This window comes from Plecotus auritus (genome assembly GCF_963455305.1).
Source record: "Plecotus auritus genome assembly, chromosome: 5".
NCBI classification, from domain to species: Eukaryota; Metazoa; Chordata; class Mammalia; order Chiroptera; family Vespertilionidae; genus Plecotus; species Plecotus auritus.
Genome location: NC_137776.1, coordinates 12123648 through 12148425, shown reverse-complemented (window position 1 = coordinate 12148425; position 24778 = coordinate 12123648). Strand labels below are relative to the sequence as shown.

At 36.5% G+C, this 24778-nt stretch overlaps 1 protein-coding gene across 4 annotated transcripts in view; it reads left to right on the top strand.

Moving 5' to 3' along the window:
- RAPH1 (Ras association (RalGDS/AF-6) and pleckstrin homology domains 1) overlaps positions 1-24778 on the top strand; it is a 77415-nt gene that overhangs the window by 17310 nt on the left and 35327 nt on the right. For all 4 annotated transcript variants that reach the window (XM_080669740.1, XM_080669739.1, XM_080669738.1 and 1 more), the window contains exons 2-4: positions 4725-4844; positions 16353-16458; positions 17224-17729. In XM_080669740.1, coding sequence (XP_080525866.1) covers positions 4725-4844; positions 16353-16458; positions 17224-17729 — 732 coding nt within the window. The remainder of the gene's footprint in view (positions 1-4724; positions 4845-16352; positions 16459-17223; positions 17730-24778) is intronic.

The window sequence follows — 24778 nt, the reverse complement described above, 5'->3', positions numbered from 1 at the left end:
AGCATAACTGTATGTAAAGAACTAGAATTTATCTCTAAGTGAATAACTGAGCAGCATGGAACTATGGTAATGGAGGAGGAGTAATTGGGGTATGTTAATGAGGGATCCTGATGCTGCCTAATTTCTTTACGGTTTTAGGGATAACTCAGGCTAGGTTGTTCTGCCTTTAACCAAATTGTGGTTATGCAAATTCCATTACTTTGTCTTGCAAGTCCTCCGATAATTATAACACAAGACACTACAGCTATAGTCAGACTTTAGTGGACATAAGAAGTACCTGTGGGAACATTTTCCTCAGGTTTTACCTTTTAATTTGTTGAAGTCTTTTTTTTAAAGACCTTCTCAAATTGAGTTAAACCACACTCATACAACATACCTCTAGTATAGCATTTAACACAGTGTTTCATCATTGTTGGTTCCTTGTCTGTCCCCTACTGGCCTTCAGGACATCTCTGTTCTTCCAGCGTCTGGCACATAGTAGATGTATAGTACATATTACAATCAAAGCTTCTCTTGCCTCTTTGGAATATTGAGGATGCTAGACTTAGACAAATCTGTAGTGGCAGCTCTGCACTCCTGTATTCTGAGAGTTTTCACGTGGTTTTAAGTATTACTTATTTTCACAAAAAGCAATTATTTTTGAATTATTAAAGGGACAAAAAGAGTAATAAATAAGGCGCCCTAGCTATACATCATGTATTTTTCTCTCTTAAGTATGTGACTTGTGTAATTTCCTTATCTGTAATTATGTCTACCTAATACATACAGTAGCCTTCTAATGGTCTTTCCCTTTTCTAACAACTCTTACGCTAGCACCATGTCCTTTCAATACTAGTAAAATACTATTTCTCTCCCTACCCCTTTCATTTCTGTGTTTAAGAATCCAGTTGCCTTGGGGTGGGATGGGGGTTGTGGGGGCTGGAAGGACTTGGCTTTCTAGTTCTATGTGACCCAATCCTGCCTTAGTCCTTGACCTTTAAATCTCACTCTTAACCTGTTTATATGAGTCATTCTCATGACAGTCGCAAAAACACAGACCTTCTCCTTTGCTCTTTGTAATTTACCCTACCTGGAATGTATTTATTCAAATAGTTAAACCCTAATCTAAGCCCAGCCTTCTCAATAAAGATCATCTCACAGTGAGAATTGAATAGTAAACAAAAATATCTCCCAAGAGGAAGGTTTTAGGGAAAATATGCTTGAATAATTAACTTGTAGAAAATTTAGTGGAAATAATATTGTTTCATACTAAAGCATACTAAGTGGATGGTTTTAGTATGTGTAGTGGAGCTTACTATATATATTAGAAGTTTTAAACTGTGATAATTGAAGCATGGTTGTTCACTGTTATCTATGAAATGAAACCAACCAGCATATAAGCAATGGCTGAATTACTCTATTACTATTTTTACTTCATGAGTAAAATAAATGTAAATTAGTTTAAATTATTAGTTAAGTCAGTATTACTATAATTTATTATTTTTATGTAATAAACATGACTTTGAAATAATATATAGGCTAACTAAACCTCATTAGCTTAACTCTCCCTCATTTTTTTTTTTTTTTTCCAGTTAGATGTTTGCCAGAGATCTTTCAGTCTATCTTCAGAACAGAATCCACACTCTCCCTCTGGGAACCTGCTCCAAAGGACAGTATGGCTGGAGGGGAGAGTGGGAAGAGAGATCAGAGAGGTCCTTGAAGGCCAGGATTACGCAAGCACTTGTCAATCTGCTAGCAATTTTGGATTTTAGTCTGTATTCAGTATATCTGTATCTTGGGGGAAGTAAACCTTTTCATTTGTGTTAAGATACATTTATTCTTCCAGGACATAGATATAATGGAACAGGGAATTTAAGATTAATATACTCTCCCAAAGTTCCTAATCTAATATAGTCAGAATAATGGTATCTGTTCTAGTATAATTATAGTTTTCTTAGGACTGTGTCCACATCATTAAGGAAAAAATCATATTAGAAGCTATCTGTTTAAATCCAAATTATTTTAAAAACAAAATTTATAAGCTCTATTTTCTTTTCCGTAATTTTTCTCCTCTTTGGAGGGACAGTTGACTGACTATTGTATTATTTTATTTGCATTTTATGCTGTCATTTTCAGTAAGGGCATTGTGTTGGTAAAATTCAGTTTTAGAATTGTGATTTAATTGGAGACAGGCATTGATTATATAACAAAGAATGAATTTCCTTACTAGATTTGATGACTTTAGATAGTGCAGAGCCTACAAACAAACACTTTCTGGGGGCTCCTCATTTGGTGTGTGTAATAAGCAGAAATGATGCCATAGGGGAGGTAAGATAATAAGGATCAACATCAGCTTCAAGAGAATGGAAAGTGCTACTTTAGAGTGTAGATCCTTAAAATGTTGTAAAACCTAAATTTTTATTGAAACAGTCTCTGAATAAATGTCTTGTTAATTTTTATAAGATAACCCAGGTGGTAATAGGAATTCAAGAAAGGCTAAAATTGGCAAGTTACATAAATGGTATAAAAGTTGAATAGTTGCTTGAAAATTTCCATTTATTTTATGACTCTCTGTGATTGTTTCCTATCCATATTTTACTCTTCTTGAGTTTATAGTAGCCTAGATAAAAACAAAACTATTAATGAAAATATTTAAAGAGATTTTTTAAATCCAAATAATTATTGGGTTTGAATAATAAACTCACAAAACAGAGCAGATTTTTATGTGGAATCTATAATTCTATTTGGTTTTGTGATAATTTAAAATACTCATATTCATTTTGAACTATTTTGTGTGTGTTCTGTAAAATTACATTCCTATTGTTTCTTTTTTTTTTTTCCAGTTTCTTGGGGGCAATTACAGTGTGAACTCAGAAAGAAAGTGCATTATCATTATCTCAGAGCAGGTTTTCTCTAGAATATTTTAGCTTCTAAGTTATTCCAATGTATTTAGTTTTGAAAATTAGGGAGGAAGAGGAAGTTGACTCTTCTCAGTTCTGTTGCTTGTTGGCCCTCCTTATGAAGACTGGGTATTACTACAAACTAGGAACTATTACTTGAGTAAGTCACCTGATCACATGAGGTTTTTCTTTGTACTAACATTTTAGGTTTTCCTGGGTAGGTAACTTAATGAAGAATTATATCAATTGAGATTGAGCTGTGGAAAATTTAGTAATGAGTAAAAATCTTAGAAATAGTATTAACACAAGTGAATTATAAAAACCAAATCAAGAGCCACATTTATGAATTGGAAAATTAGTGGATGTTTTTTCTTTTGTCAAGGTAGAATGCCCAGATTTATACATGCTTAGAGCGTGAAGTTAAGAAATCAACATGATCAGTTTCTATTAGAGATATTGATAAGCTGTTATCCTTTGTTATTAAGCTTAAGAAAATTGTTTCCCTTCAGTGATTAAATGAGATATGGTCTGATTTTTAACATTGTTAGAACTAGGTTCAGTTTGGTTTTGCAATATTATTTGACCCTTTCTGAAAATTTTTATATAATAAAATAGGTTTAAATTTTAACTTCATGACATCTCATCAGCTAATTAGATTCTTTGCTTATCTCATAACCTTATTTAAGTATCACAGAGGTAATTTTGTTGATTGCTGCTTTGGAGGTGTAAGATGTGTACAAATTCTTATTTGAGATTAAGGATATCTTTAAGTTCTGAGGAATTTCTAAATCAGTTGACAGGTTGTATTCCAAATGTTTCCTAGATTCACTAGAACAAAGTCTATATTTCAGAAATGTGAGTCAAGAGTATGGAATGTACAATGATGATACTCATTATGTCCCTGGGAAATTTAATAGGTATTTAAGTTGAAGGAAAAGGATTTGTGTTCAGATAAATTTAGAATATGTTGTTTTAAGCAAAGCTAAGCTTTACTGAAGATTTCTCAAAGCTATTAATATTGAAATATTTTTTAAAATTAGATTAATCTTACTTTAAGGACTTTAAGTATCTGGTCAGTCATTGATCTTATTTTGTTTTGTGTAATCTTTTCCTCCCTTCATAAAATAATATGCAAGTTCCATGTCAGATAACACATTATTTTATTAATGGGAAGAAGGAAATGTCTTTATTCAAGGGACTTAAAATTAAGTCACACATATAGGAAATTTCATATATGATTTATTAAAATTAAATGAATTTAATTTTATTTGTTTTTTATTTCAATTTTAGTTCCTTAGATTTTGTAAGAACTAATGGGGAAATAAGGTAAAAGATAGATGAGGTAGAAAATGAGGAGAGGAGTAATAAATTCAACGGACTAAATCAGATTTAAAATTTTGTTTTGTCTTTTCTATGAAATGCTTATGGGACTAAGCTTTTGCAAGATACATGCATATTTATATCTAAACAGATTTTTACAAAATAGATAAGTTGCTGCATTAAAGTCTTCTGGAATTTTTCATTATGGTGTTTTAGAATCTATCAGTGAAGAGAACTGATCTGCTGTCATATCCTCTAATTATGGGAGTCATCTGCAATTTTTAAGTTATTGCTACTTATGATTCTGGTCAGAATTTGATACTGCTCATTCTTTCACATTTTTTTAAAAATTAAGACTTACTCGCTCATTTCTACTCACTTGTCAACCCTGTCTCCAGTCATCACTTTTATTTCCTTCCTAGTTCTGAAGGTTTGACTCCAGAGAGTTGTAGTATATATCAGAACATATACTGCATACTTTTTGAAGTTTATCCTGTAACTATTCTACACAAATGTCTGTTTCAGATGGAGCAGCTATCAGATGAAGAAATTGACCATGGTGCCGAAGAAGACAGTGACAAAGAAGATCAAGATCTGGACAAAATGTTTGGAGCCTGGCTGGGGGAGCTAGACAAACTTACTCAGGTTAGAAATAGTGCTTGGAAAACTGGTTGAGGATTTTAAGTCATCACTGTGTGCTAAAAGTTTATAGTATAATCATAAGGATATGGTGGATATAGGTTATATTTTTAAATATTGCTATAAAAAGAAAATGTCCAAAACATTAACAAATAAATGAATGCTATAGGACAAGATATTATCTTCTCTGGTTATTTGAAGAAGTTTTATAATATACTTGTGACTGACTGAGGTTCTGTTTATCTACAGGGATTACTTACAATCTCTTTCATAAATTGAGATTGCTGGATAGAAAGTTTTAAAGCCTAAAATCTTAAAGTCTAAATTTTAACACATCCTGTTTCATTACTTAGTGAATTTGAAACTTTACAGCATAAGTAATATCTTCACACATGAAAATATTTTCTATTACATGATTGCAGAGTACTGACAAAATTTCATTCCCAGCTGCATTTTAAAACAGTGGAAAAGCCTTTTTATTTAGGTTTATTGTATCACTAGAGGCCCAGTGCACGAAATTCATGCACTGGGCGGGGGGCGGGGAGGGTCCCTCAGCCCAGTCTGCACCCTCTCCAATCCAGGACCCTCTGGGATCGGGCCTAAACTGGCAGTTGGACATCCCTCTCAAAATCTGGGACTGCTGGCTCCCAACCGCTCACCTGCCTGCCAGCCTGATCACCCCTTAACCACTCCCCTGACAGCCTGATCGACGCCTAACTGCTCCCCTGCCGGCCCAGTCATCCCCAACTGCCCTCCCCTGCCGGCCCAGTCACCCCCAACTGCCATCCCCTGCCATCCTGGTCGCCCCTAACTGCCCTCCCCTGCCAGCCTGGTTGCCCCCAACTACCCTCCCCTGAAGGCCTGGTCCCCCCAACTGCCCTCCCCTGCTGGCCCAGTCACCCCCAACTGCCCTCCCCTGCAGGCCTGGTCACCTCTAACTGCCCTCCCCTGCTGGCCTGATCGCCACAACTACCCTCCCCTGCCGACCATCTTTGACCACATGGGGGCGGCCATCTTGTGCGAAGGCATGAGGGTCAATTTGCATATTACCTCCTTATTATATAGGATGAGTTTTTTGTTTTACTTATTCTTTTTATTTAAAGAATGACCTTATCCTCTAAACCAGGTCACTTTTATAATAAAAGGGTATTCTGTTACTATCCCAGTTGATATATTATATTCAATATATAAAGATGGTATGTTTATTAAAATAACTTTATGTCATTGAGAACATTAGAACAAAAATTATTTTCATTCATTCTTAATATCTCTGGGAAGAACTTTTATGTAAAATTGCTTAAATTTGAGATTCCTTAACTAGTAAAAAAGTAGGTAGTAAGCTGGAAACTTAAAGTACTGGTTTGTTCTTCTCTTTCTGTAACAGTCTGTAATTGAAACTGATAAACTCGTCACGTAATTCTAAGAGTAATTCTAAGATCGATAGTTTTGAAAAGCAGACATGTTTGTGACCATAATCTGTTAATGTTCAATTTTGAGGAGAATGCTTTCACTTCTACTAGGATCTCATAAGAATCATTCCCTTCATCTCCAGTCAGGAGAAATAAAATTACTTGTTGAGAGAAAGATCTTTCTTATATCTGTAGTTGTGAAACCATTTCAGTTTAATTCTTAATTTTTTTAAAAAGGTGATTTTGGTGTAGAGATGATGACTAGACTATTCATTTCTATGCTGAGGAGAAAAAGGAATGAGGAAGCAAAATAAAGGAAATCCAAAATGATAATATGTGCCAGCTGACGTGTGGGGTTGCCTTGACTGTATGGTTTTATTACTCATATTTGGGAAGGGAGCCAAAAAGAGAAGACAGGTAGGTATCACTCCAGCCACTCTATGTGGAACAGTACTCCATGCTGCTCCATTGCAGTGGGCTTCTACTGGTTCAGTATCTTTTATTCTTCTTTACATTTTAAATCCCCTGATGTCTAAATGTAAAGAGCCAGTCACCACAAAAGTTGTCTCCTAACTAGTGCTGTGACTGTTCTTTTTATTATACAAATCTGTCTTTAGAGAGAAAGATTTAAAGAAACTCTTGTGTAATGGTGGCTCACTGCTAACAGTTGTTTTTTTTTGTGTGTGTGTGTTTTTTTCACTTTGAACAAGAGAGATTTTTTTTAAGGTATTATATGTGTACATATCTTACCATTGCCCCCCCACCCCACTCCCATACATGCCCTCACCCCCCAATGTTTTGCATCCGTTGGTTACTCTTATATGCATGCATATAAGTCCTTCAGTTGATCTCTTATTTCCCCCACCTCTCCCTAACCTTCCCGCTGTAATTTGACAGTCTGTTTGATGCTTTATTGCCTCTGTATCTTTTTGTTCATCAGTTTATAATGTTTTTCATTATCCCCAAATGAGTGAGATCATGTGGTATTTTTCTTTCATTGACTGGCTTATTTCACTTAGCATAATGTTCTCTAATTCCATCCAGGTGCCTACAAATGGTAGTAATTCCTTCTTTTTTATGGCAGCATAGTATTCCATTGTGTAGATGTACCATAGTTTTCTGATCCAGTCATCTGCTGACGGGCACCTAGGCTGTTTCCAAATCTTAGCTATTGTAAATTGTGCTGTTATGAACATAGGGGTGCATATATCCTTTCTGATTGGTGTTTCTAGTTTCTTAGGATATATTCCTAGGAGTGGGATTACTGGGTCAAATGGGAGTTCCATTTTCAGTTTTTTGAGGAAACTCCATATTGTTCTCCACAGTGGCTGCACCAGTCTGCATTCCCACCAGCAGTGCACGAGGGTTCCTTTTTCTCCGTATCCTCACTAACACTTGTCGTTTGTTGATTTGCTGATGATAGCCATTCTGACAGGTGTGAGATGGTATCGCAGTGTCGTTTTGATTTGCATCTCTGGGATAATTAGTGACTTTGAGCATGTTTTCATGTGTCTCTTGGCCTTCTGTCTTCTTTCGAAAAGATTCTATTTAGGTCCGTTGCCCATTTTTTTATTGGATCATTTATCTTCCTTTTATTAAGTTGTATAAGCTGCCTGTAGATGTTGGAGATTAAACCTTTATCAGTGATAACATTTGCAAATATGTTCTCCCATACAGTGGGGTTTCTTGTTGTTTTGTTGATGGTTTCTTTTGCTGTGCAAAAGCTTTTTATTTTGATGTAGTCCCATTTGTTTATTTTCTCTTTGGCTTCCATTGCCCTAGGGGCAGTATCAGTGAAAAAGTTCTTTTGGCATATGTCTGAGATTTTGCTGCCTGTGGATTCCTCTAGTATTTTTATGGTTTCCTGTCTTATATTTAAGTCCTGTATCCATTTTGAGTTTATTTTTGTGTATGGTGTAAGTTGGTGATCTAGTTTCATTTTTTTGCATGTATCTGTCCAATTTTCCCAACATCATTTATTGAAGAGACTGCCTTGACTCCATTGTATTTTCATGCCTCCTTTGTCAAATATTAATTGCGAATATTGGTTTGGGTCGATATCTGGATCCTCTGTTCTATTCCATTGATCTATATGTCTGTTCTTATGCCAGTACCAGGCTGTTTTGAGGACAGTGGCTTTGTAATACAGCTTGAAATCTGGTATTGAGATTCCTCCTACTTTATTCTTCTTTCTCAGGATTTCTGTGGCTATTCGGGGTCTTTTTTTATTCCAGATGAATTTTTGGAGAGTTCTTTCTAGGTCTGTGAAATATGCCGTTGGTATTTTAATGGGGAGTGCATTGAATCTATAGATTGCTTTGGGTAGTATGGACATTTTAATGATGTTGATTCTACCAATCCATGAACATGGTATGTTCTTCCATCTGTTTACATCTTCCTCTATCTCTTTTTTCAGTGTCCTGTAGTTTTCCGCGTATAGGTCTTTTACCTCCTTGGTTAGGTTTATTCCTAAGTATTTTAATTTTTTTGGTGCGATGGAAAATGGGATTGCTTTTTTAGTCTCTCTTTCTGTAAGTTCACTGTTGGTGTATAGAAATGCCATAGATATCTTGGCGTTAATTTTGTATCCTGCTACCTTGCTGAATTCATATATTAAGTCTAATAGTTTTTTGATGGAGTCTTTCGGGTTTTTTATGTACAATATCATGTCATCTGCAAATAAGGACAGCTTTACTTCTTCTTTTCCAATTTGGATGCCTTTTATTTCTTCTTCTTGTCTAATTGCAATGGCTAATACTTCCAGTACTATGTCAAACAGGAGTGGTGAGAGTGGGCATCCCTGTCTTGTTCCTGTTCTTAGGGGAAATGGTTTTAGTTTTTGCCCATTGAGTATGATGTTAGCTGTGGGTTTATCATATATAGCTTTTATTATGTTGAGGTATGCTCCTTCTATTCCCACCTTGTTGAGAGTTTTTATCAAGAAAGGGTGTTGGATTTTGTCAAATGCTTTTTCTGCATCAATTGATATGACTATGTGATTTTTATCTCTCAATTTGTTTATGTGATGTATCACATTTATTGATTTGCGGATATTGTACCATCCTTGCATTCCTGGGATAAACCCTACTTGGTCATGGTGTATGATCTTTCTGATGTACTGCTGGATCCGATTTGCTAGAATTTTGTTGAGGATTTTGGCATCTACATTCATAAGGGATATTGGCCTGTAATTCTCCTTCATTGTGTTGTCTTTATCTGGTTTTGGTATTAGGGTGATGCTGGCTTCATAGAAGGAGCTTGGAAGTGTTCCTTCCTCTTGAATTTTTTGGAATAGTCTGAGGAGGATAGGTTTTAGTTCTTCCTTGAATGTTTGGTAAAACTCTCCTGTGAAGCCGTCTGGCCCCGGGCTTTTGTTTGCCTGAAGCTCTTTGATGACTGCTTCAATTTCTTCCATAGTTACTGGCATATTGAGCTGTTTAGATTCTTCCTGATTGAGTTTTGGAAGGTTATATTTTTCTAGGAATATGTCCATTTCCTCCAGGTTGTCCAGTTTGTTGGAATAGAGTTGTTCGTAGTATTTTTTAACAATCCTTTGTATTTCGGCAGGATCTGTTGTTATTTCACCTCTTTCATTTCTGATTTTGTTTATTTGGGTCCTCTCTCTTTGCTTCTTGGTGAGCCTGGCTAGAGGTTCATCAATCTTGTTTATCCTTTCTAAGAACCAGCTCTTGGTTTTGTTGATCTTTTGTATTGTTTCTTTGGTCTCTATGTCGTTTATCTCTGCTCTGATCTTTATTATTTCCTTCATTCTGCTTACACTGGGCTTTTCTTGTTGCTCTTTTTCTAACTCTTTGAGTTGTTGGGTTAGGTAATTTATTACCATTGTTTCTTGTTTTTTGCAGTAGGCTTGTAGAGCTATGAACTTCCCTCTCAAGACTGCTTTCGCTCTGTCCCATAGATTTTGGATTGTAGCGTTTTCATTGTCATTTGTTGCCATGATGTTTTTTATTTCTTCTTTGATCTCTCTGGTAACCCAGTCATGCTTTAATAGCATGCTGTTTAGTCTCCATGTGTTTGATTTCTTTAGGTTGTTTTTTTTTTTTTTTTTTTTTTTTTTCAAATTTTTATTAAGGTATTATATGTGTACATATCTTACCATTGCCCCCCCCACCCCACTCCCATACATGCCCTCACCCCCCAATGTTTTGCATCCGTTGGTTAGTCTTATATACATGCATATAAGTCCTTCAGTTGATCTCTTATTTCCCCCACCTCTCCCTAACCTTACCACTGTAATTTGACAGTCTGTTTGATGTTTTACTGCCTCTGTAACTATCTTTTTGTTCATCAGTTTATAATGTTTTTCATTATCCTCAAATGAGTGGGATCATGTGGTATTTTTCTTTCATTGACTGGCTTATTTCACTTAGCATAATGTTCTCTAATTCCATCCAAGTGCCTACAAATGGTAGTAATTCCTTCTTTTTTACGGCAGCATAGTATTCCATTGTGTAGATGTACCATAGTTTTCTGATCCAGTCATCTGCTGATGGGCACCTAGGCTGTTTCCAAATCTTAGCTATTGTAAATTGTGCTGCTATGAACATAGGGGTGCATATATCCTTTCTGATTGGTGTTTCTGGTTTCTTAGGATATATTCCTAGGAGTGGGATTACTGGGTCAAATGGGAGTTCCATTTTCAGTTTTTTGAGGAAACTCCATACTGTTCTCCACAGTGGCTGCACCAGTCTGCATTCCCACCAGCAGTGCACGAGGGTTCCTTTTTCTCCGCATCCTCGCCAACACTTGTCGTTTGTTGATTTGTTGATGATAGCCATTCTGACAGGTGTGAGATGGTATCGCATTGTTGTTTTGATTTGCATCTCTCGGATAATTAGTGACTTTGAGCATGTTTTCATGTGTCTCTTGGCCTTCCTTCTGTCTTCTTTCGAGAAGATTCTATTTAGGTCCGTTGCCCATTTTTTTATTGGATCCTTTATCTTCCTTTTATTAAGTTGTATAAGCTGCCTGTAGATGTTGGAAATTAAACCTTTATCAGTGATACCATTTGCAAATATGTTCTCCCATACAGTGGGGTTTCTTGTTGTTTTGTTGATGGTTTCTTTTGCTGTGCAAAAGCTTTTTATTTTGATGTAGTCCCATTTGTTTATTTTCTGTTTGGCTTCCATTGCCCTAGGGGCAGTATCACTGAAAAAGTTCTTTTGGCATATGTCTGAGATTTTGCTGCCTGTGGATTCCTCTAGTATTTTTATGGTCTCCCGTCTTATATTTAAGTCCTGTACCCATTTTGAGTTTATTTTTGTGTATGGTGTAAGTTGGTGATCTAGTTTCATTTTTTTGCATGTATCTGTCCAATTTTCCCAACACCATTTATTAAAGAGACTGTCTTGACTCCATTGTATGCTCATGCCTCCTTTGTCAAATATTAAATGCGCATATTGGTTTGGGTCGATATCTGGATTCTCTATTCTGTTCCATTGATCTATATGTCTGTTCTTGTGCCAGTACCAGGCTGTTTTGAGGACAGTGGCTTTGTAATACAGCTTGAAATCTGGTATTGAGATCCCTCCTACTTTATTCTTCTTTCTCAGGATTGCTGTGGCTATTCGGGGTCTTTTTTTATTCCAGATGAATTTTTGGAGAGTTCTTTCTAGGTCTGTGAAATACGCCGTTGGTATTTTAATGGGGAGTGCATTGAATCTATAGATTGCTTTGGGTAGTATGGACATTTTAATGATGTTGATTCTACCAATCCATGAACATGGTATGTTCTTCCATCTGTTTATATCTTCCTCTATCTCTTTTTTCAGGGTCCTGTAGTTTTCCGCATATAGGTCTTTTACCTCCTTGGTTAGGTTTATTCCTAAGTATCTTAATTTTTTTGGTGCGATGGAAAATGGGATTGCTTTTTTAGTCTCTCTTTCTGTAAGTTCATTGTTGGTGTATAGAAATGCCATAGATTTCTTGGCGTTAATTTTGTATCCTGCTACATTGCCGAATTCATTTATTAAGTCTGTTAGTTTTTTGATGGAGTCTTTCGGGTTTTTTATGTACAATATCATGTCATCTGCAAATAAGGACAGCTTTACTTCTTCTTTTCCAATTTGGATGCCTTTTATTTCTTCTTCTTGTCTAATTGCAGTGGCTAATACTTCCAGTACTATGTCAAACAGGAGTGGTGAGAGTGGGCATCCCTGTCTTGTTCCTGTTCTTAGGGGAAATGGTTTTAGTTTTTGCCCATTGAGTATGATGTTAGCTGTGGGTTTATCATATATAGCTTTTATGATGTTGAGGTATGATCCTTCTATTCCCACCTTGTTGAGAGTTTTTATCAAGAAAGGGTGTTGGATTTTGTCAAATGCTTTTTCTGCATCAATTGATATGACTATGTGATTTTTATCTCTCAATTTGTTTATGTGATGTATCACATTTATTGATTTGCGGATATTGAACCATCCTTGCATTCCTGGGATAAATCCTACTTGGTCATGGTGTATGATCTTTCTGATGTACTGCTGGATCCTATTTGCTAGAATTTTATTGAGGATTTTGGCATCTACATTCATGAGGGATATTGGCCTGTAATTCTCCTTCATTGTGTTGTCTTTATCTGGTTTTGGTATGAGGGTGATGCTGGCTTCATAGAAGGAGCTTGGAAGTGTTCCTTCCTCTTGAATTTTTTGGAATAGTCTGAGGAGGATAGGTTTTAGTTCTTCCTTGAATGTTTGGTAGAACTCTCCTGTGAAGCCGTCTGGCCCCGGGCTTTTGTTTGCCGGAAGCTCTTTGATGACTGCTTCAATTTCTTCCATAGTTACTGGCATGTTGAGCTGTTTAGATTCTTCCTGATTGAGTTTTGGAAGGTTATATTTTTCTAGGAATCTGTCCATTTCCTCCAGGTTGTCCAGTTTGTTGGAATAGAGTTGTTCGTAGTATTTTTTAACAATCCTTTGTATTTCGGCGGGATCTGTTGTTATTTCACCTCTTTCATTTCTGATCTTGTTTATTTGGGTCCTCTCTCTTTGCTTCTTGGTGAGCCTGGCTAGAGGTTCATCAATCTTGTTTATCCTTTCAAAGAACCAGCTCTTGGTTTTGTTGATCTTTTGTATTGTTTCTTTGATCTCTATGTCGTTTATCTGTGCTCTGATCTTTATTATTTCCTTCCTTCTGCTTACACTGGGCTTTTCTTGTTGCTCTTTTTCTAACTCTTTGAGTTGTTGGGTTAGGTAATTTATTACCCCTGTTTCTTGTTTTTTGCAGTAGGCTTGTAGAGCTATGAATTTCCCTCTCAAGACTGCTTTCGCTGTGTCCCATAGATTTTGGATTGTAGTGTTTTCATTGTCATTTGTTGTCATGATGTTTTTTATTTCTTCTTTGATCTCTCTGGTAACCCAGTCATGGTTTAATAGCATGCTGTTTAGTCTCCATGTGTTTGATTTCTTTGGGTTGTTTTTATTGTAGTTGATTTCCAGTTTTATGCCACTGTGGTCTGAGAAGATGCTTGATATGATTTCTATCTTCTTGAATTTGAAGAGACTTTGCCTATGTCCCAACATATGGTCTATCTTTGAAAATGACCCATGTGCACTTGAGAAGAATGTATATTCTGTGGCTTTGGGGTGAAATGTTCTGAAGATGTCAATTAATTCCATCTGGTCTTGTGAGTCATTTAGGATTGATGTTTCTTTGCTGATTTTTTGTTTAGAGGATTTGTCCAATGGTGATAGTGGGGTATTAAAGTCTCCTACTATGATTGTATTGCTATCAATCTCTCCCTTGATATCCTCCAGGAGTTTTTTTATGTATTTGGGTGCTCCTGTATTGGGTGCATATATGTTTACCAGAGTTATTTCTTCTTGTTGGATTGCTCCCTTTAGTATTATGAAGTGGCCTTCCTTATCTCTTGTTATGTCCTTAAGTTTGAGATCTAATTTGTCAGATATAAGTATTGCTACCCCAGCTTTTTTTTCAGTTCCATTTGCCTGGAAAACCTTTTTCCATCCCTTCACCCTCAGTCTGTGTGCGTCTTTTTTTCTGAGGTGGGTTTCTTGTAGACAGCAGATATGTGGGTCGTGTTTTCTTATCCAATCCGTTACCCTATGTCTTTTGATTGGGGCATTTAATCCATTTACATTTAAAGTTATTATTGATAGGTACTTATTTGTCGCCATTCCTATTCTTTACCCCATTGTTCCTTCTTCGCTTCCTATTTCTTTTTTTTTTTTTACAGCAGACCCTTTAGCATTTCTTGCATTGCTGGTCTGGTGGTAATAAATTCCCTTAGTCCTTTTTTGTCCGCTAACAGTTGCTTTTTAACACTTCAGAAATTTTCAAAAATTTTTACTTAGTGGCTAAACTGCAAGTTTCTTTATTTATAATTTTAGTTCACTACAATGTGTCATTTGTGTGCCTATATCACACATATAGTGTTAATGGGATTTTCAGTTTTATATTAAGTCAGGTTTAAGTGTTAAGTGGTTGGTTACGCTTCTGAAATCATTTGTAAAGTTTGTGTGTATTTACATTTTTTCTGGAAGGTGCATATAGCATATAGCTTTTTTCAAATTCTCAATGACTCCCACCCCCAGAAAAAGGTTAAAAACTACCCTACTAGATTACGAATTTCTTGGCATCAAGGAATATTTCTTGCTCTTTCACTTGTTGCCCCAGCACCATGGACACAGCAGACAATTATAACAAATATCTGTTTATTTAAACTGGTAATAGATAGACTTTTAATATGTCCTCAATTATATTCAGGTTATTTTACAGTAAACATTACCTACCTATTAGTCTTCATTTCCACCGAGAGAAGTAGGCTTAGGGATTAAATTGCAGCAGAAGACTTACGTTTGAGATTAAAGGAGACTTTTCTGGCTGTTTTGTGAAATTTTGAAATAAGGCACTGAATGGTCATAAATGTCCTTCATATGATAGTTTTAAAACCAGGATGGACACTTTCTGAATGGATTTGTTTTATCTTGAGATAAATGAATAAAGAAGATAGCATTCTATTTTAATTCCACAATTCTACTGTCCAGCATTCTCCTTTATTTGAAATCTATTTGATAATTATAGGTAGAGACTAAAGTTTTAAAAGACTAATCCCAATATTTGTAAATTTATTTAAGTAAATGCTATATATCTACCTACCCTTACCCTGAATATCTCTGTTGTAAACATCTTATTTTCCTTATTATAGAAAGGTTAGAAAAAGTATCATTTTAAAAGGTGGTGAGATAACTTAGAAGATACCCAGACCTGAGGTGTAGTGTAATTCTAGACTTTGCACAAGCAGTACAGCTGGATTACAGTGTGCCCTCATAGAATTTGAAAAGAACAAGGATATTTCATTATTGTTTAAAGTTGTAGCTACTCTGTTAAGATCTTGAGTCACACTAATTTTGAGTCCAGAATTGTACCATATCTTCAGGGTCCCTCATGCCAGGAATGATGCTATGCTGGACCTAAAACAAATTACTTTGAAGAAAGAGATAACAGAATTATCTGCATCATTTCTTCCTATTTATCTTACCATGCCCATATTCATATTAACTAGTTTATTTTATAGTAAATTTATGTAAAATGAACTTAGTCTCTATACTTGATGTATTTGGAAAGATATATGACATTCTCAAGGGCCTTCAGTAAGATTGTTATCTAAAAATTTTAAAAAACTATAACCAAAATAATATAAAAACCAGTTACTTTTCTATAAGGCTATTATCTAGAAAAACTTTGGTTTTATTACCTATTCTATAACAATTCACTTAATCATAAAACAAACTGTATCTTTTGTTGTTGTTGTTGTTGTTGTTGTTAATCCTCTCCCGAGGATATTTTTCCATTGATTTTTAGGGAGAGTGGAAGAGAGAGGGAAAGAGAGAGAAACATCGATGTGACAGAAACACATCGATTGGTCACCTCCTGCACGAACCCCGACCAGGGTCTGGGCCTGGGAGGAGCCTGCAACCAAGGTATGTTCCCTTGTCTGGAATCAAACCCGGGACCTTTGGTCTGCAGGCTGATGCTCTATCCACTGCGTCAAACAGGCCAGGGCAAACTGTATCTTTTTATGTAATTGAAGTGTGGATATAATATGACTTTTCAATCTTTCTTTTTAAAGAGTTTGGATTCTGACAAGCCCATGGAACCGGTAAAAAGATCTCCTCTTCGCCAGGAAACAAACATGGCCAATTTTTCTTATCGCTTCTCCATATACAACTTGAATGGTAAGATGTAATTGGAAATAAAATGTAAAATAGTGTACTAAATTATATAATGTAAGAGCAGTGCAGCTACAATACCAAGTAGCTCAACATAGAAATGATATGCATAACTTGACTGAGTTCTTATATTTCTTGATTTGTTTATTACTATTTCAAATGATCACAGAAAAAAACAAACTGGAACATAACTAAAATAGTTTTCTAGTTGAGTTATTAATAATTGACAAAGTATATACTTGGGTGGAACCTAAAGTCCAGTGAAGTTAGTTGTTAGTAATTTTAAAATCAGCCCTCTGGCCTTTATTTACTAGTAATGCCCTCTTCCTAGTCAACTTTATACTATTTGAAATTGATATTTCAATCTCTTATTTTTTAGGCCTTACGTTTCTCTTTATGACCTCAACTTTTTAGGCAACATCTCTACCAGGGCACTGATAATATTGACAACTTAGAACCTCTGATAAAAAGGTGCATGATGGATGAGGTTAAAATTAGGGACAGTGTACGATTTTTGCATTATTTTTACTTTCAACTTATAATTGTGTTCTCCTCTGATGGCTAAAAATCTTAAAAGATGGACTGTTTGCTTCTGAAATTTTCTCTTGGAATATAAAACAAAAAACTGTTAGAAATACTATATTGAGAGGCTTTAGGACCAATAGGATGAATTTTTTGCTTCTTTCCCTGCATTCATTAACTGATTTACAATAGAATGTATACATTCTGATTCAGTTGTTCTGGAAACATCATGTGCATTGTTCATTGCAGAAGCTCTGAATCAGGGAGAAACCGTGGATCTGGATGCCCTGATGGCCGATCTCTGCTCAATAGAGCGGGAGCTCAGCAGTCTCGGTGCAGGAAATAGTAAGCGTCAAGTCACAGAAACAAAGGCCCCTCAGAAATTACCTCCTGGCCGACATACAACAAAACATGGCACCTTGAAAGGATTGTCGTCTTCATCTAATAGGATTACTAAACCATCACATGCCAACTACTCCCTGGATGATATTACTGCACAGTTAGAACAGGCCTCTTTGAGCATGGATGAGGCTGCTCAGCAGTCTGTACTAGAGGATGCTAAACCCTCAGTAACTAATCAGCACAGAAGAACGGCATCAGCGGGCACAGTGAGTGATGCTGAAGTGCGCTCTATTAGTAACTCCTCTCGCTCCAGCATCACTTCTGCAGCTTCCAGCATGGACTCTTTGGATATTGATAAAGTAACGCGCCCTCAAGAACTGGAGTTGACACATCAGGGGCAGCCAGTTACTGAGGTAGGTAGATGAATTAATTTATTTGTTTGTTTGTTTATTTATTTATTTTTCTATTTTAGTACTAAAATAGAAAACTTTTTAAATAACTTTCTTATTTTCCCTACATTGAAAATTTATCAAGGATACCTCTGAACTAAGTTTTAAAATCATTACAAAAGGGGTATATTACCAACTATGGCAATGTCACAAAGATGATTAAGAGGATATTTAGTTTCTTCATTTTTATTCTTGTGACTATTTTGAAGTGTTTGAATTGATATTACTTGTTTCACATTAATAAAAAAACTTGAAATATGGCCCGGCCAGCATAGTTCAGTGGTTGAGCTATGAACCAGGAGGTCATGGTTTGATTCCAGGTCAGGGTACATGCCCGGGTTGCGGGCTTAATCCCCAGTGTGGGAAGTGCAGGAGGCAGCCAATTAATGATTCTCTCTTATCATTGATGTTCTATCTCTCCCTCCCCCTTTTCTCTGAAATCAATAAAAATATATTTTAAAGGAAACAAAACAAAATCTTGAAATGTGGGTTTTTTTGACATTTGCAAAGTTAGTATGGCTCGTAAGCTGATAATAATTGCTTAATATGTATTTATTATAAATTAACAACTTAAGAAATTTTTTAAGACTCATATTCCCATTGTAGTCCTCCAAGATTCTAGTTTTTAGGGTTCACTTTATTATGAAAGAGTCAGTGTGGTATAGTGGAAAGAGCCACTGGGCTTGGAATCAGAAAACTCGGTTCCACATGTTTTCTTTGCCACTCACTATCCATAGAACCTAAATGAGTTTATCCAACATCTGTGAACATCCATTTCTCATAAGTAAGAGGGAGCTAGTAGTACATGGTCTGTCTTCTTGTACAGTGGTTCAGAGAGTCAAAAGGATATAATATACATGAACAGATTTTTAAAGATGAAGTTTTTCTGGATGAGGATAAAGAATAGATTTGTGATAAAATAAGTTTGGAAAAAAACTGAGTTCAGTTTTACTGAAGGTGAATTCTTGTGTGTTTTTTCATTAGGAAGGCAATTTTGTTATCAGGTAGCAAAAAGAAAACCAGCCTTCCATTCAATTTGTATTTACAATGCCCTCTAAAAAAGCTAAAATAATCTATTCATGAATAATCAAAAGGTAAACCTTATAAAACATTGTTTAAGGAATTGCACAGAAATGTGAAATTTACACCTATTGACAGTATTGATTTCCCCCCCATTGATTTAATGTATTAGATTATTTTTCATCACTTGGCAACTCCATTTACCTAGTTTTGTTTTAGGTAGTGTGGAGCACAAAGGAGGTTTGGAGATAAACAAGTTTTATTGTTTCTAAGGAAATTATTTTATCATGGTGGTTTGGAGATAAATGAGTTTCATTGCTTCTAAGGAAATATATCCGTTTAAAGAATAAACATTTATTTAAAATGAAACTTACCAAAGTGATATATATTCTGTAGAGAACTTTAAAACTGATTTCTACCTTATGATATCTGGGGATTACATTTAGCGCCAGCTATTTATTAATACGTGTCATTTATGTATTTTAGATTTTACCTATTGGGAAATGAGCAATATTTTACTGGGGATATGCTTTCTTGGTTTTTCTGTGTTTTATATGTTTATATTCCTTCTTTCCAATCAGATTATTTTTAATTGAGTCAAGATGCATGGAAACAGGTTAATCATTCAGGGTGTGTGTGTGTATCCATCTGTAACATACCCTCATTACAAAAGTTCAAACAATAAAAGAGCAAGTGAAGTGAAAAGTCCTCTCCCAGCAAACACTCCACATGGTATCCAGTGGTATCCATGAGCAAGGAAACCAGCGTTCAGTGGTATTATGTTTAATGTAAGGCTTTAACAAGGTTTGGTGAGTAAATGAGGAATAATGCAAGAAACGGTGTTAAGCTCTATTCAGCCTGTTCTTTTTGCCTTGCCCAGATGGGTAGAAAAGTAGTTTGCTTCAATATACTTTTTCTGGATGTAGTTTGTTCTGATTCAAGTCAAGAAAACTAAGGGAGTCTATTACTACGTCCCAAATCCATGTATCAAATTATTCCCACACTCATATACAATTTAAAAAACAAACAAACATTAATTTTGTATGCGTGGAGCTTAAAAAGTCAAATGGTTCTATAAGACTTGTAAAAAACACTGCTATGTATATACACACACACACTTTTTGCCCTTCAACTCCAGCCTTTCTCCCAGTTGATTATATCTCATACTTATTTCAAACAAAATTAATATTCTATTAATTTCATCTTAAGTTTTTTTCTATCTTTTGGAGTCTTTACGCTAGGATCATTCTTAGGTCTTTCCTCCAAAGCAGATTCTTCCAATCCCTTTCCTGGAGGGCATATGCCTGGCTCCCAGTGCTTTAGCGGCCCATTGGGAAAAGAATGCTTGAGATGTGGGATGGTCTCAGTGTTCAGTATGTGATTCAGTATGTGATCTTCCATTTAATCCTAGCTCAGAAGGGTTTCTAACCATAAGGTTATTGACATTTAGGGCTAGAAAATTCTTTGTTGTGAGGAGCTATCCTGTGCATCGTAGGATGTTGAGCAGCATCCCTGCCATCTACCTATTAGGTGGCAGTAGTACACACACCCCCTCCAGTTATGACAATTCAATATGTCTGCAAACATTACTACATGTTCCCTGTAAGGCAAAATTGCCCTCATCTGAGAATCACTGCTTTAAGTTCAGAGTTAAATGCAGATCTGAGCCCTTTTATTCATGGAAGATGATCTTGGGTTTTCCTTCCCCTGAATTCATTTACTAGAAACATAATAAATATAGAATGTTTTCAAGCAATATTGTTTGTTGTAAATTGACCCCTGATTGGTGAGTGCATATGAATCAGGAAGATGGTGAGTGAACTTTAGAAGCCGATGAAAAGTCACAGACCTTGACTTCCTGGTGTGCAGTGTGTAACTCTTGTAAGTTAGCATGAACACATTTCTTGAGGGGCCATGGAACCTACACTTATTATTTGTTACTAGGGGCCCAGTGCACGAATTTGTGCACCTTGAAAGGAACTGTGGCCTGTGAGGCTGCGGTGGGCACAGGGGTGGGTCTCAGCCCATCCTCCACCCCCTCACCCAGCCCCTCTGGTCCCCTGTCTGCCGGCAGCCCCGCTCCCGCCGCCACTGCTCCCATGCGCTGACAGTGCTAGTCCCACTCACACCCACTAACGGCGTGGAGTGATTGGGGCTGGTGCCAGCAGCGGTGCAAGCCAGTGCCGTCAGCAGGTGTGAGCAGCGGGTGCTGCCCCGATCACCCCTCAGGAGCAGGGGGAGGTGAAGAAGCCCTTGGGCGATCGGGGCCAGCAACCACCACTTGCACCTGCTGACGGTGCTGAGCGATCAGGGCCAGCGCCAGGCGCCAGCAGCGGGTGCGAGCACCGGGCAGGACCGCAGCATGTGGGAGCAAAGTATTTTCAGTAACCACCAGAGGCTTGCCTCAATGACAGTGACCAGTGCCCCACCTTGGTCTGGCGCCTCCGCTCACCTGCTCCACCATCCTGCCGCAGCAGACATCCTGCCATGTTCTGTGCTCTGCAGCCTGCTGCTGACGCCCACCATGTTCCACACATGCCCCCTGGTGGTCAGCGCACATCATAGCCACTAGTTTCGGTTGTTCCGCTGTTCGGTCTATTTGCATATTAGGGTTTTATATATATAGATAATGTACTACTAGTTCCTGTGGAGCAGGAAGTTTTTCTAGCCACGTGATTTCTGTACTTACCCACATGATCTCTTTCTCTTAACAATGGTTGGTCCAAAAAAGACCCCTGGTAGGCTGTATAGATATCTTCTGAAGATAGTACATCTCATGCTAATGCACTGTCTTTGTCTTCCTGTAGAACTAAGTGAGCCTGGTGCCAAGCTATGTTCATTAGATTCCACCTATGAGTGAGATCAGCAGTGAATATCAATCTGAACCAGAGATTGCTGCTGGTTGGTGAATAAAGGAGGGAATCTGAGAATTAACTGCATTCTTAAATGCTTTTAATCAATCCTCCTGCTTTTAGTTCCACCATCATTTCTCTGCTTCTGGAGACTTTTCTCCAGCACTGGTTTAGCATTCAGCTTTTCTTAGGCCTGCTGAGTTGATTATCACTCTGCCATATGCCTTCTAGCTTCCAAATTTTGTCTTTTTTCTCTTTCTTTACTTTTGTTGAAATACTGTGCTTCTAGGTACTTCACATATGTTATCTCATTTAAGCCTACCAATATCCCTTTGGTAGGGGCATTATTCCAAAGAAGAGATTAATTAACTGAGAAATCTGTATTTGAATTTCAAAACTAAACTTTGGCCTTTCAGTTTTTATCAATATCTTAAAAATAAAGTGAAGCTGATTGTTAACAATGATTATTTCCAGAATGTTAAAGAATTTTTAGCATAAAAATATTTTTCATGGATAAACATAAAAATGAATTCTAGAATAATTTCAGTCAGTATTCTTTTTTATTTTTTAAATTTATCTTTATTGTTGAAAGTATTACAGATGTCCCTTTTATTTCCCCCCATTAACCCTGCCATTCTGCTCCCGCCCCCTCCCCGGGCCTTCACCACAATATTGTGTGTGTCCATGGGTTATGCATATAAATTCTTTGGTTAATCTTTTCCCACCCCCACCTCCCGTCTGAAATATGTCAGTCTGTTGCATGCTTCAATGTCTCGGGATCTATTTTGTTTGTCAGTTTATTTTATTAATTAGATTCCACATGAGTGAGATCATGTGTTACTTGTCTTTCTCTGACTGACTTATTTCACTTAGCATGATACTCTCCAGGTCCTTTCATACTAACTCAAAGTGTAAGAGATCCTTGTTTTCCTCAAATGTATAAGCATTATTATTAAATGAAATCTTTTATGGATACACTGTTGTAACTAGTAATATTATAGCTTCAGTGCAATTCCTCCACTTTTACTTTTCAGAACTATTTCAAGAATTAATGTGTGCAGAAATTTTGAGGTATTAGAAAACAGCAATTGTAGCATCAGGGGGAAAACCCAAAGGCATTGAAGTCCATTGAATTATATTCTTAGCAAACAACCTTCTGGTCTAGAGTATTAACTGGGTAGGAGGGAAGCACAAGGCTTTCTGAAACTTTGAGGCCTGCATATCTAAAAGATTGGGTTGTTAATTGATTTCTCAATTGTTGCAGCTACATTTCTCTCAAAATTCTAATGGCTGTGTTGCTACATCTCACAGAAATTCATTCACATCTACCATCTTGGTGTTTAATTTCAGATTTTGCTGACCTAGCCTAGTGAGGTTAATAGGAAAGAATAGATATCAAGTGGAAGAAGAGCTTAGATTTGGCAAAAGCCAGGGGAAGTGTCTAGTTCTCACAAACATTTTTCAAACACATTAATTATCCCAATCAACTCTGGGATAAATGCTCTGCTTCTTTCTGTGTGTATTACTTAGAAATCTGTGCAGTTTTCCTCCTCTGAGGAGGTAAAACGGTACCTTTATTTGGTTTTAGATCGCTTTGGTTTTTTAAGTTGTATTGTGGAGGGCTAGTAAAGGACCCTTTTTGAACAAGAATAGAAATATATCCATCTGTTTTTTTAAATTAAGAGAGACTATAAAATACAAAAGAAATAGTTTTAAAAGCATTCAAGTATTTACTGGTTAATTATTGGCCAGGAAAAGGAGAGGAATAAATAGCAGAGTGGGAAAAGAAACAGGAGCAGCTACTATATTAAGTGCTTATTCTCTGTGGTGAGCATTGTGCCGTATATGTCAACACTGAATGCCTGGTGCCTTGTTGATGGGTACCTTGCCTCTGTTTTACAATGGATGGGACTAAGGCAGAGAGTGACTAAAATATCTTTCCCAAGGATCTGAACCCAGACGTTCTGGTTGTAGAGCTCATACTGCAATGCTTTGCTGCTTCATCACAGAGTTGAAGGAGAATCAAAACAAGGCTAAACTGACTGGCCAGTGCTCTCAGAACCAGGCCTTAGAGACAGGACTTGCATGGGCGGGAGAAAAATGGCAGTAAGATTTATGCAGTAACATCCCCATCTTGTGGCGGTGGTTAGTATATTCCTGAATACAGTTAAAATTTAACAACTATAAGTTATCTCTAATCTAAATGAATTGAGGTTTAAAAAAATTCAGATGAGGGCTGAATTCTAATTCTAAAAGAATTCTATTTTTAGCAACCTTTGGAGATAAATGCTATTTAGTACTCCCATTTTACACATGAGGAAACAGGTTAAATAAGAGTGACATTGCCAGTAAATAGCTGACCTGGGGCTCAAACTCAAGCCTCCAGCCCCAGGGTCCACATTCTTAACCATTATGCTATGTTTAAAAAAATAAATAAAGCAATTGCTAAAAGTACATACACATGTCAATAAAAGGAATGTAAATATGCTCTATTGAAACACTATAATGTGTGGTCACAAACCTCTACTTCTTTCTTCCAGTTATAATCGAAGGTGTTAGCAATCAAAAGGAAGTGTTACCTATCAAAAGTAACTGTGACTTTAGAACAAGGCCATTGCTTGATTTATGTTTTGGCTTCTATGTTCAGATCAATGCTTTTCTATATACAAACCCCCTGCCCAAGATTCTGGCTCATAAATTATGTTTCATTTTAACGTGTTATAGATTCAGTTCAAAAAAGTAGTGATCCATAACTTACTTTGCTGATCTTTGTGGAGAATTTTTAAGAGATTGATGAAGAATTTGATAGTTTTATAACAAATGGAAGTTACGAGATTGGAATGTTTAGAGCAAAATTTATGTGGAGAATTGATCCTCAATTTTCATTTTTATTAAGTGTTTTGAGCACAGCTTTTTGATTTAAGGTAGTGATGAAGAGTAAGTAAAAATTGGATTGGAGGAGATAATTTTTTGTAGGATAGTAAATATTTTGTGGAAATGGGCCCTAATTAACACTAAATAGTTTATATCATTACATAATCCCTTTTCAGCTTTGTTAATGTAACAACATGTAATCTTTGTTTGCATGTCCTGTTTACTATTCTTTTTTTGTCACTTTGCATACATATATTCACTTTTGAT